The sequence below is a fragment of the Microcaecilia unicolor genome, chromosome 5 (genome assembly GCF_901765095.1).
Source record: "Microcaecilia unicolor chromosome 5, aMicUni1.1, whole genome shotgun sequence".
Lineage (NCBI taxonomy): Eukaryota > Metazoa > Chordata > Amphibia > Gymnophiona > Siphonopidae > Microcaecilia > Microcaecilia unicolor.
Genome location: NC_044035.1, coordinates 5,992,382 through 6,004,663, shown reverse-complemented (window position 1 = coordinate 6,004,663; position 12,282 = coordinate 5,992,382). Strand labels below are relative to the sequence as shown.

The following is a 12,282-nucleotide window of genomic DNA, read 5'->3' as shown; positions in this document are numbered from 1 at the left end:
CAATGGACACCCCTGCCTCGTACCCCTGAAAATCCGAAACCGGTGCAAACGTACCCCATTTACCCACACACACGCCTGGGGCTCTAAATACAGAACGCGAACTGCATCCAAAAAAACCCCCTCAAAACCATAATGCCGCAAAGCAGTAAACAGATATGGCCATCTCACAGAATCAAATGCTTTTTCTGCATCGAAACTAACCAAAAGGGAAGACAAACGTTTCTGAGCCACCATTTCCAAAGATGCCAAAATAGAACAAACATTCTTAACTGCTGTCCGTCCTTTCACAAACCCCACCTGGGCCACATCAACCAGATCAGGAAGTACCTTAGCCAGCCTATTTGCTAAATTCTTGGCGTATAATTTGACATCAACATTAAGGAGAGATATAGGCCTATAGGATCCCGGGTCCTCTAAATTCTTCCCCTCTTTAGGTATCACAAGTATCTGGGCTAACTTGAAAGTCTCTGAGATAGTCTGACCTGTCACCATCGAATTGATCAAAGCCATTAGTGGCACTTTAACTTGTTCAGAAATCTGAACCAGGCAAGTACTGTTCCATTGATACCTGTTTCTGTCAGCTTGTAAAATTCTATGCAATATCCGTCCGGACCCGGTGTTTTATGAGAGGCGCTCTGCTGCAGAGCTAACATAAGGTCTCCTTTTGGGGACTCAGAGTAACTGTTGAATGTAGTTGTATTCCAAGGTTCCTGACTTGTGATTTGAGGGGGAGTTCGTGCTTCCCAAAAGGGATTTTGATGTCAGGTATGTATGTATTCACTTGTGTTAGGGACCCAGAGAAGCTTGGTTGTACTTGGGTTCAGGCAAAGTTTGTTGTGTTTAGCCCATTCTTGAATTGATGTTAGACAGGTAATCAGTTTGTTCAAGGCTGTAGGTAAGTCAGGTTTAGTGGGTATGAGTAGCCGCACATCATCCGCATAGATGTAGAATTGAGTGTCTATTGACTGAACCTCGGCTAGTGGCTTGAGGTAGATATTGAACAGACTAGGTGACAGTATCGGTCCTTGTGGTACCCCGCAGGTCATTGTCCATGGTGGTGATGAGTTGCTGTCAAAAATTATGGATTGTTGCCTGTCTGATAGATAGGATCTGAACCAGGCAAGTACTGTTCCATTGATACCTGTTTCTGTCAGTTGTGCTAGCATGATATCATGATCCACCGTGTCAAGAGCTGCTGAGAAATGTAGCAGTACTAACATCGAGGCGAATCCCATGTATCAGTTTCTGTGAAGATCATCTAGTAGGGATACGAGGACCGTTTCTGTTCCATAACGGGGTCTGAATCCAGATTGATAATGGATCTAGCCAGTTTCTCTCTTCTAGCCAATCATGATGAACACAGACTGTTTGTTCTGTGAGCTTCCCTAGAAACGGGATGTTGGATGCTGGCCTGTAACTTTCAAGTTTGTCCTGCTCATGGTTGTTTTTCTTTAGCAAAGGGCGAACCACTGGCCTTTTTAATGCTGTTGGTAGTTGCCCATTAGAAAGAGAGGTGTTCACAATGTTTGTGGTGCCTTCTAAAAGGCCCATACTTGCCTGTTGCACTATCTTTGATGGGCAGGAGTCGACGTAGCAAGTAGTTGGTCAAAGGTCTTTTAGGATTTTGTCAATGCTCTCCTCTGTCATTGGGTTACAAGTGTCCCATCTCTCTGTCAAGAGAGGGTGAGTTTGTGCACCTCTTGTTGACTGGTTGGGGACTGGGTGGGATTGCCTGTAAATCCTGGCGGAGACTTTCAATTTTGTTGGCAAAGTATGCAGCAAAATCATTGGCAAAATGTGCAGCAAAGTATGCAGCAAAATAATCTTATTTATTTATTTGTTACATTTTTATCCCACATTTTCCCACTTATTTGTAGGCTCAATGTGGCTTACATAGTACCGGAGTTGCCTGACATAAGAATAGCCATATTGGGTCAGATCAATGGTCTATCTAGCCCAGTATCCTGTTTCCAATCCAGGTCACAAGTACCTGGCAGACACCCAATAGTAGCAACATTTCATTCTACCTATCCCAGAGCAAGCAGTGTCTTCCCCATGTCTGTCTCAATAGCAGACTATGGACTTTTCTTCCAGGAACACGTCCAAACCTTTTTAAAACCCAGATACACTAACCGCTGTTACTACGTCCTCCAGCAAAGAGTTCCAGAGCTTAACTATTTGTTGAGTGAAAATATATTTCCTTTTATTTGTTTTAAAAGTACTTCCATGTTACTTCAATGAGTGTCCCCTAGTCTTTGTAGTTTTTGAAAGAATAAAAAATCGATTCACTTCTACTCGTTCTACACCACTCAGGATTTTGTAGACCTGAATCATATCTCCCCTCAGTCGTCTCTTTTCCAAGCTGGAGAAGCCCTAACCTCTTTAGGCTTTCCTCATATGAGAGGAGTTCCATCCTCTTTATCATTTTGGTCGCTCTTTGAACCTTTTCTAATTTTGCTGTATCTTTTTTCAAATATGACGACCAGAACTAAATGCAATACTCAAGGTGAGGTTGCACCACAGAAGCATTATAGTATTTTTGGTCTGTCTTGCCATCCCTTTCCTAATAATTCCTAGCATCCTGTTTGCTTTTTTGGCTGCCACCACACACTGAGCAAACAATTTTAGCGTATTGTCTACAACACTTAGATCTTTTTCTTGAGTACTAACCCCCAAGGTGGACCCTAGTGTCAGGTAACTATGATTTGGATTATTCTTCCCAGTGTGCATCATTTTTATTTGTCCACATTAAATTTCATCTGCCATTTGGATGCCCAATTTCATAAGGTCTTCCTGCAATTTTTCACAGTCCGCATGTGTTTTAACAACCTTGAATAGTTTTGTGCCATCTGCAAATTTAATCACCTCATTTGTCATTCTGATTTCCAGATCATTTATAAATATGTTAAATAGCACCTGTCCCAGTACAGATCCCTGTGGCACTCCACTATTCACCCTCCTCCACTGAGAGAAATGGCCATTTAACCCTACCCTCTATTTTCTGTCCAGTAACCAGTCCCTAATCCTCAACAGAACATTGGCTCCTATCCCATGACTCTTTAATTTTCTCAGGAATCTCTCCTAAGGAACAAAAGCATTTTGAAAATCTAGATACACTATATCAACCGGATCACCTTTATCCACATGTTTATTCGCTCCTTCAAAGAATCAAAGCAAATTGGTGAGGCAAGACTTCCCTTGGCTGAAACCATGCTGACTCCATTAAACCATGTTTATTTATGTGTTCCGTAATTTTATTCTTTATAATAGTTTCCACTATTTTACCCAGCACTGACTTACCAGTCTAATTTTCTAGATCACCCCTGGAGCACTTTTTAAAAATTGGTGTCACATTGGCCACCCGCCAATCTCCAGGTACTACAGGTGACTTTAACGACAGGTTACAGATTGCTAACAGCAGATCAGCAATTTATTATTATTAACATTTGTATAGCGCTACCAGACGCACGCAGTGCTGAACACCTGACACAGAGAGACAGTCCCTGCTCAATAGAGCTTACAATCTATTCATGTTTGATTTCTTTAAGTACTCTTGGATGCATGCCATCCAGTCCAGGTGATTTACTACTCTTTAATTTATCATTTTGGCTTAGTACATCTTCCAGGTTCACCGAGATTTCTTTAAGTTCCTCCGCATCATCACCTTTGAAAACCATTTCTCGTACAGGTAGATTTCTTATGTCTTCTTCAGTAAAGACCGAAGCAAAAAATTCATTCAGTTTCTCCGCTATGGTCGTGTCCTCCCTGAGTGCCCCTTTTGCTCCTTCATGATCTTAAAAAATATTGTCTTTAAAACTGCTCTTAACTGAGGTTTAAATGAGAGAGAAGTATCTAAAATTACTTCCAAACTCCTCATTTCATGAACAATAGGCATTAACATTCCTTCAGATGAAAAACTTGTTTGGCAATCAGATGAGTGAAATCTAGAAAACCAGCACTGAACATGCAGATGAAATTAAATGCCGATAACTGTTCTGATTGCGTATTGACCTTTATATTTCACACACTTGTACCTGTCAACACGAAATGATTATGTCATAACCACACTCTGTAAGCCACTTTGAGCCTACAAATAGGTGGGATACAAATGCAATAAATAAATAAATAAATTGTGTGTATCTTTTTAGTATAGCCATTCCCCATGTTTTTATGAAATGTACTTCTCTGAGTCATCTCAGTAGGAGAGACATTCAGATATTTCAGGGCTAAAATAATCACAAAAGAGAATGAATAATTTAGAGCCCTGTGTTCAAATGGACAGAGGTTTAGTGGCAGCTACTAAATATATAAGTTCTCCATGGATTTTCAGCAGCACTATGCGGATAGTAGAGCAGAAATTCCTTTAACTGCCTCAGCACTATCCGAATAGGGCCAGGGCAGAATTAGGGTGAGAAAGGGTAGAACAACCAACTGTATGGTTAGTGGCGACATTCAGCCGCTATCTGCAGTGACATATTTTATGAATATTAAGCACCGCTGCCTGTCCGTATAGCAGCGCCCAGTATACTAATTTTATGTAAATGCCAGGATCAGTGTTAAAACAAAAAAAATGGGTTTTTTTTAAAGTCACTGAAAATTGACCCATTAAGCTTTAAAAACACATTCCTACTTGTGCAGTGCTACTTCCCTGATCAAGATCTGTGCTTCGTGGCACAACCTTCAGATTTTTCATCACATGGTCCCAGCAGTAGCTGAAATTCTGCTGCTACTGAGACAGAGCTCCTGAGCCAGCCAGGCCCACAGGTTTGGAACTACTTGCTTGTCTTAATGCATGCAATGTGCCATACCTAGGTCAAACTAATGCCCCATTGAGCCCATCATCTGTGTCTGACAGTGACCAATTTAAGTTAACAAGTACCAGCCAGAATCCTGAAGAGTAGATAGCGACACCTAGTGTCCAGTCAAATTGTTGCATGAACTGGAGATGAGAAGTGGATGAAGTTCGATTGGGGGGGGGGGGGGGGGGGGGAGGAGAGGGAGTCACCTGTTATGAGTTTGCATGGCTCTTTGTTTTTAAAGGGTTTCTTTATTGAGTCAAAAAGACATACAAGTTATAATGGAGTGGAGGTGTAGCTTAGTGGTTAGTGCAGCGAACTTTGATCCTGGGGAACTTGGTTCAATTCCCAAAGCAGCTCCTTGTGACCCTGGGCAAGTCACTTAACCCTCCTTTGCCCCAGGTACAAATAAGTACCTGTATATACTATGTAAACCACTTTGAATGTAGTTGCAAAAACCACAGAAAGGTGGTATATGAAGTCCCATTCCCTTTCCCTAATATTCATCAAATAGCATAATATTCCAAAAAGGTCCAATTATCAGTCAGAGAACACCTCTGATTTTTATTACAACTTTTAGAACAATTAAGCCCCGCCCCTTTACCACAGTCAATAGCATTGTAAACGATCCCAGAGTAGCGCATACCCCACCCCCTCTTAATCCCTAGTGGTGCAAAACCAATAAGAATATTAATACAGTCCAAAATGTCTCTACTGAAGGATCCATTTCTTCCTTGCCACTCAACCAACAATATTCCTGACTGCTTTGCACTAAAAACAACATGACAGAAAATCAAGATTGTGACCATGCATGCAGTGGGTGGAATCCCTGCTGAGATCCATTCCATCCCCACAGTTATTCTCCAATCTCCTCCATCCCCACCTGTACCTGCATGAGTCAATGCTATTATTTACCTGCTTGCAGCCCTCTGTTGCCTCCCAACCCCAATTGCCACCTGTGGTTTTTTGAATGGTATTTGCTATTCAACCAAGTCTCGGACTGGTTTTCTAGCTGCCTCTCCGGGAATTCCAAGCCTCAGTCTGCTGCTCCAGTTCTTCAAGCCTCATTCTGGAGTCACCAGAGATTTTGACTACACTCCCGTGGGAATCCCATGGCAACTTCTTCCATCCCTGTGTGAATCCTGTGGCAATCTCTTCAGTACCTGTGGGGTTCCCGCAATCCCCATTCCTGTGCAGCTCTGTAGACTGGATCAGCCTGTCCTGAAAATATGGAGTCAGTTGACAACCCTAGCTGCAGAATGGTGGGGCATCTTGACCAAATGAGGAAGATTTGGCCTTAGCAGAATCAGGGAGACTTAGACATGGCCAATGTGAAACCAAATATATGAGAAATGCTAATACTTTATTCCGGTCAATACTCTTCAAGAAAGTACATGTGTATGTATATTGTTGACACATGTAAAACTAAATTAACAGCAAAATGTTTCAACATATCTAATGGGAGGAAAAAGACTCAGAGCCCAGCCTATAAACAATCAGATAAGTAAATGGGCTTCTTGAGCAATCACCTCGTTGGCAGAAAGCCTTCCTTTAATTTAAAGAAGTTCATGTATCTCAAAAAATGTATCTGTATTCCTTATGTAACTTAGTATACATTCTGTCAGCTTCCGTAGAGGAAAATATTGTTGAAACTGCCACTGTAAAAAATGTGTTGGGAGGGGCAGATGAGGTATAGAGGGAGAAAGAGGGTAACGTTTGGGGATAGAGGAGTTGGGAGAAGTGGAGTCTATGGAGAGGAATGGGAGAGGAAGGCTCATTGAGCAAGCAGAAAGATGTGTGGAGGAGGTGGCTAACATGCTGAAGAGCGAAGTGATGCAGTGGAAAGAGGGGTTTGAGTTGGGGGAGGCAGTGTACAGGTGTGAAGGGGGGACAGTAGAAGGAAATGGCAAATAGGTATGAGTGGAAGGAATAATCTGAGTTGGATATGGGAGGAGGTGGCAGGTAAGTTTATGGAGAGAATGGGGTATAGGGAAGGGTGAAGTACACCTTCTGTGGTTGTGGTGGAGAGTGAGGTAGAGAAAGGGTATAGGGGAGAGAGCAGTACAGACAGCCCCCTCCACTCCTCCCAGCACACTAGACCAGGGGTTCTGAATCCAGTCCTCAGGATTTCAGGATACCCACAATGAATATGCATAAGAGAGATTTGCATAGAATGGAAGTAGTGCATGCAAATGTTTCTCATGCATATTCATTGTGGATATTCTGAAAATCTGACTGGCTGGATGTGTCTCGAGGACTGGGTTGAGAACCCCTGCGCTAGACAACCTTCTTTTACTCTGCCCTGCAATAGCAAAAGGAAGCATGTGCCAATTTTTACTGACGCACTTCCTTCATTTTGCCGGGCAGTATTGTTGGAGTGCCCACTCTCTGGAAACTTACCTCTTCATATTCACCTTGAAACTTCATTTGTGAAATTTAACAGCCACCTGCATGTAAACCATTTAGATGTGGTATATCAAAATAAAGTGAAATGTACGTGAAGAACAGGAGAAGAGGAGACAGGTCATGTGTGCAGAGGGAGGGGGCTAAGGTGCACAGTTTATCAGTTATTAGTGTGCGTAACTAAGAGGGGACATTGCTTGTTAACTGATACCTTGTCTATTTGGGACTGCAGGTCTGTGCCTGCCAGGTTCGAGCCACAGGGAAGATGTATGCCTGCAAGCGGTTAGAGAAGAAGAGAATAAAGAAGCGGAAAGGGGAGTCTATGGCCTTGAACGAGAAGCAGATCTTGGAGAAAGTAACCAGTCGCTTTGTAGTGAGTACGGGCTGTGCTGTTCTGGGAAAGGAGCAGGTATTGGGATCTGTACTGATCAAATAGATTTATGTTACTGAGAGCCATCCCTCCCCCTCCCTTTTGTTATACAGGCAGTGTATTTGTTTGTTGACAGCACCTAGTATTGGATTCTGTGGCTTTCTATCTAAGTTTTGCTGAAGCTATTTTAGCATTTGTTTTCTTTTTTCCTTTTACGTGGGTGTAGGTCAATTTAGCATATGCCTATGAAACAAAAGATGCATTGTGCCTGGTCCTCACCATAATGAACGGGGGGGACCTGAAGTTTCACATCTATAACATGGGGACCCCAGGATTTGAGGAGGAGCGAGCCCTCTTTTATGCGGCAGAGATCCTCTGTGGCTTGAGTGACCTGCATAAAGAAGGTATTGTGTATAGGTAAGAGCATTTCTGTTGCCAGCCTTTTCTAGGCAATGTTTCTTTGCAGGTCCACAAGAGCCTCTGCTGTCCTGGCTGTAAGCCTATATGAAGCACTGTAGAGGAACCTATGTGACTATTTTTGCAAAGATTAAGATGGGCCTCAGCAGTGGTGTTCCTAGGGGGGCTGACACCCAGGGCGGATCGCCGATGCGCCCCCCCCCCCCCCGGCCCCCTTGGCGAAAGAACCCCCCGCCGCTGGGGGGGGGGGGGGGTGCCGCGCGCGCCTGCCCGTCGTTCGTTCCATGCTCCCTGTGCCCCGGAACAGGTTCCTGTTCCGGGGCAGAGGGAGCATGGAACGAACGACGGACAGGCGCACGCGGCACCCCCCCCAGCGGCGTGCACCCGTTGTGGACCCCCCCCCCCCCTAGGAATGCCACCCGGCCTCAGTTACAAAATCCAGAATTGTATGTTGTGCTGTAAGAGATTTATTTATTTATTTATTGCATTTGTATCCCACATTTTCCCACCTATTTGCAGGCTCAATGTGGCTTACATAATGCCGTAATGGCGATTTTAAGTGACAGAGTAGATTAAGCAATCAAGTGTAGTGAGTTTATTTCTGGCATGAGAACTAGAGTGGCATTGCTATAGAGTTCATGAGTGACAGGGAAAGTTAAGCAATCAAGTGTAGAGAGTTTGTTTCTGGCCTCCCATCCCGTCCCGCTGTTTGCTAGAAGTGGGGCAGTGTAAAGTCCACCCTTTAGCGAGTCAGAAACAAAAATGGCCATTGGCGTGGTTGCCCGAAGAAGCAGATGCGAAACGGGCCCGCCGGGACCGCACATATCCAAATCAGTCAGCTGGGGTGCAGCCACGCCCCACAGCAGCACAAAGACAAGCTCCCCATTCTTAAGGCTAAGTGCGCCCTGACCAACACCATCCACAATGACCGCGGGGCAGTGCATACAATGCGCCAGAATGACAACACGCAAGACAAGAAGATTTTAGAATGCAAGACAAAAATAAAACATCCAAAAACATCTTCAGGGGTTCCCCTGATCCATGACCACCCCCCGCACCGTGTGCAGAAGAATCGCCAAAAAAAAGCTCCATCCTTTCCTGTCCGCCACAGCTGCACGAGACCCCCCCCCCCCCCCCCCCCCACCTCCTCCCTGGGGGAAAAGGTCATTTCAAGGTAAGAGTTATGTCCTGGGATGGAAATAACACTTAGAGCCAGAAGAGGGGCTACGTGAGGCTTTGCATGGAAGGCGATGGCGTTACCCATGAAGCTGTCAGTCTGTGATGGAGGGAGAGTCTTCAGTCTCAGGGCTCTTAGTGTTTCCCCAGCATATACAGCTGAATGCTGTGCGTTGGCACTGGCATTCATATGAGGGTAATTTGTTTTAAATTTAATTTCTAATATAAATAACTGCTGAGGCCCACAGTGACTCTGCTGTCCTTGAACCTGGCAAAAAGAGCAGGGAGTGATGGTCAGTGCTAATGTGAAGAGTCCGTGCAGTCACAGGCAGTCAATAACAGTGTAAAAACAGGAGTGAAGACTGGCAGATGCCTCTCCAGCCATCATCAAGATAGTAGTAGTTGATGGGTAGAGGGCTCTTGGCTCGTTCAGTTGTCCGCAGTAGTGCTGGTCAAAAACCTATAAGCAAAGTAGATTGCTTATGTATCGGATGCAGAAATGTATATCTGAAGTGTAGTATTTCTCGCTGCTAGTGCACAGCACAACCGTTCATGGTGCTTGCATGGAAGAATTACCACACCGAAACACGTTCCCGTGCTGGTCCTAGTTGTTTGTTCCCAACTATTTCTTCAATAAATATTTGACTTAATGTTCCTGTATCTGCATTTTGTGTTGGAAGACCTTCAGCAACCCTACTTTCCCCATCCCTGTTGCGACATCGTAGTGGCTTGTTTGTTCCTCCACCTTGGTGATACTTTTCCTCCTTGTAAAGAGGGAGTGACAGGTGGAGAGGTTGCGTTGAAGGACCTTGAGGGATTGAAAGGCAATGTAAATAAATAAAGGGATGGGGGCTATGCTGCATTCCAGTGACAAGTAGCAAAACTCATATTTTTGAGAAAACCAGGGAAAACATATTTTGAACTGCAGTAATTAGTTTATACTGCCAGATAAACTTTCACAAAAGGACCTTCTACAGCATTTAGTTGTATGTATAGCACGTTTCCCCCCAAAGTCAGATATGCCATTAATCCTATTTCGATAAAAATGTCACTTGCTTCCTTTTGCCATTGGAGGGCAGTATGGAGAAGATGATTAACAGGAAAAGGACAGATCTGTGAAGGGGATAGGGGTCAGAAAATGGGGTTATGGGACTGGAGAGGAGGTGAAAGAAGAAATGGAAAGTTGAATGAGGTAAGAGACAAGGAAAGAACTGAATGCTAGGAATGAATGAATGACGGTGAAGTAGCTGGGACTGGTAAGGGAATGAATCAGAGTAAGACTGGGGAAGGGATGGGTACCAAAGGTAGACACTGATTTCTAAGGAGTCCGTGAAGGTCAGAGGGGAGGATTGAGAATTGGAAAAGGAGAGACGGGGAAAATGGGAAGGTGCTAAGAGTAGGAGATGAAAAACTGAGGTAGGGGAGAGGTGAAAAGAGGAAACGTGAGGACTGGAGGATAAAAAAAGGGGACAAGGAAGGATAAAATCCATCTATGAAAAACTAGATGCAGAAAAAGAGAAATGTATCAGAGATGCAAGGGAAAGATGTTGGGAAGGAAGTGAAGAAAACAGGAGGGAAGAGAAACGACTTTAGTTTGGCCATGGGGTTTTTTTTTTTCTAATTTCTATAATTTAAAAAGTACATAGATGAAAAAAGTAGAAAAAATACATTTATTTTTATTTTTTAGAGACTGGAATATGTCTACACTGGGAGATGTACGTGTCTTCTGTTATACTTTGCCAAGTATAAGGGGAAATGCTTTTCTGTTTTTCCAGTTCTGTCTGCATGTTTCTTTTTCTAATTTGTGGTCACTTATTCTATATTTGGTGTAAAGTCTGTCTGTGTTCTGCTTGTATAGACTAAGATACATGCTTCTGATAGTATGTAGGTTCTCTGTGGGGATCTGGTTTATACTTTCCCCAGAAGGAGGCAAATTAGTATTCAAAGACTCACTGTAATATTTACAGTGATTGCCTTTTCATAGAGTTGTTGCTGTTTGAATCTGGAGGGTTAGTGCTTTTATCACATTTAGATTAACTATATACGTTTGGAGTATTTTCTGTATATGCGTCTTTTGTGTTCACAGTGTCTGCAGTGGAAGGAGCATGTGTTGCTGTTAGGTGACACCACAATCTGAATATATTTTATTTATGTATTTTTTGATATGGTAAAGGGGAATGTTCTAGCTCAGTTGGGAGATGTGGCATTTGTGGTACAGAACCTAGAGGTGCAGAGTTTGTGTTGAGAATCTAAGAACATAACAGTAGACATACTGGGTCAGATCAGTGGTTTATCTAGCCCAGTATCAATCCAAAGGTCACAAGTACTTGGCAGAAACCCAAATAGTAGCAACTGTATATTTTTGGTATGTCACTTACAGCATTGGTCAAAGTGGGTGGCATCCTTGGTTTTTCATCCTCTATTGTCACTATCAAGAGGGCTACTTGATCAATTTAAAACCAGAAATCATTGTTATACTTACATTCCCAATAACATTGACACTGATAGGTTCCATTATAAAGGCATTACAAGACCTTTCTGCCTGAGTCTACAAAATTAGCTACTAAATCAGGTGTTGATACTGTTGTCTGGTGCATTATTCCCTATGTTCAGAGGTTTGTCTTAAGCCTCCTTATTACTACTCTCAGTACAAGACAAACTACATTTCCACCATAAATGTAGGACCACTGCTATTTATTTTACTTATTTTACTCTTATTGCCTGTAACGCAAGTACACCTCTTTTATTAAGGAAGATATTTATTCTGCTTATGCTGTTTAATTGAACTATCATATGTTTCTTTCTAGTTTGTTACATTTTGCCAATTTGTATAGACAGGTTTAGATTGTTTTCCTTCCATTTTTTAAACTGTTGTACCTTTCATCACTATACCTCAAATAGTAACTAAGCAGACTGTTTTCTACTGTTGATGATTTCTTAATCATCAAGAGAAAGTGAAGCAGATCAATTCATTTCTTTAACACATATTTGCTTCATATTCTGTATAAAGGAACAAGAAGATTATGTTCCTATGTATGTTCCAAAAACACTATAACTCAATAGTGCCTTCATATATGATCTAGATGTCACGTCCCTTACCTGTGCCGCTCTGCCTGCGGG

The 12,282-nt window shown here is 42.9% G+C and overlaps 1 protein-coding gene across 1 annotated transcript in view; it reads left to right on the top strand.

Moving 5' to 3' along the window:
* The window catches only part of GRK5 (G protein-coupled receptor kinase 5), a 285,412-nt gene that overhangs the window by 188,332 nt on the left and 84,798 nt on the right, over positions 1-12,282 (top strand). Inside the window, 2 exon segments of the mRNA XM_030202621.1 lie at positions 7,432-7,572; positions 7,796-7,986. Of these exon segments, the coding sequence (XP_030058481.1) occupies positions 7,432-7,572; positions 7,796-7,986 (332 nt within the window).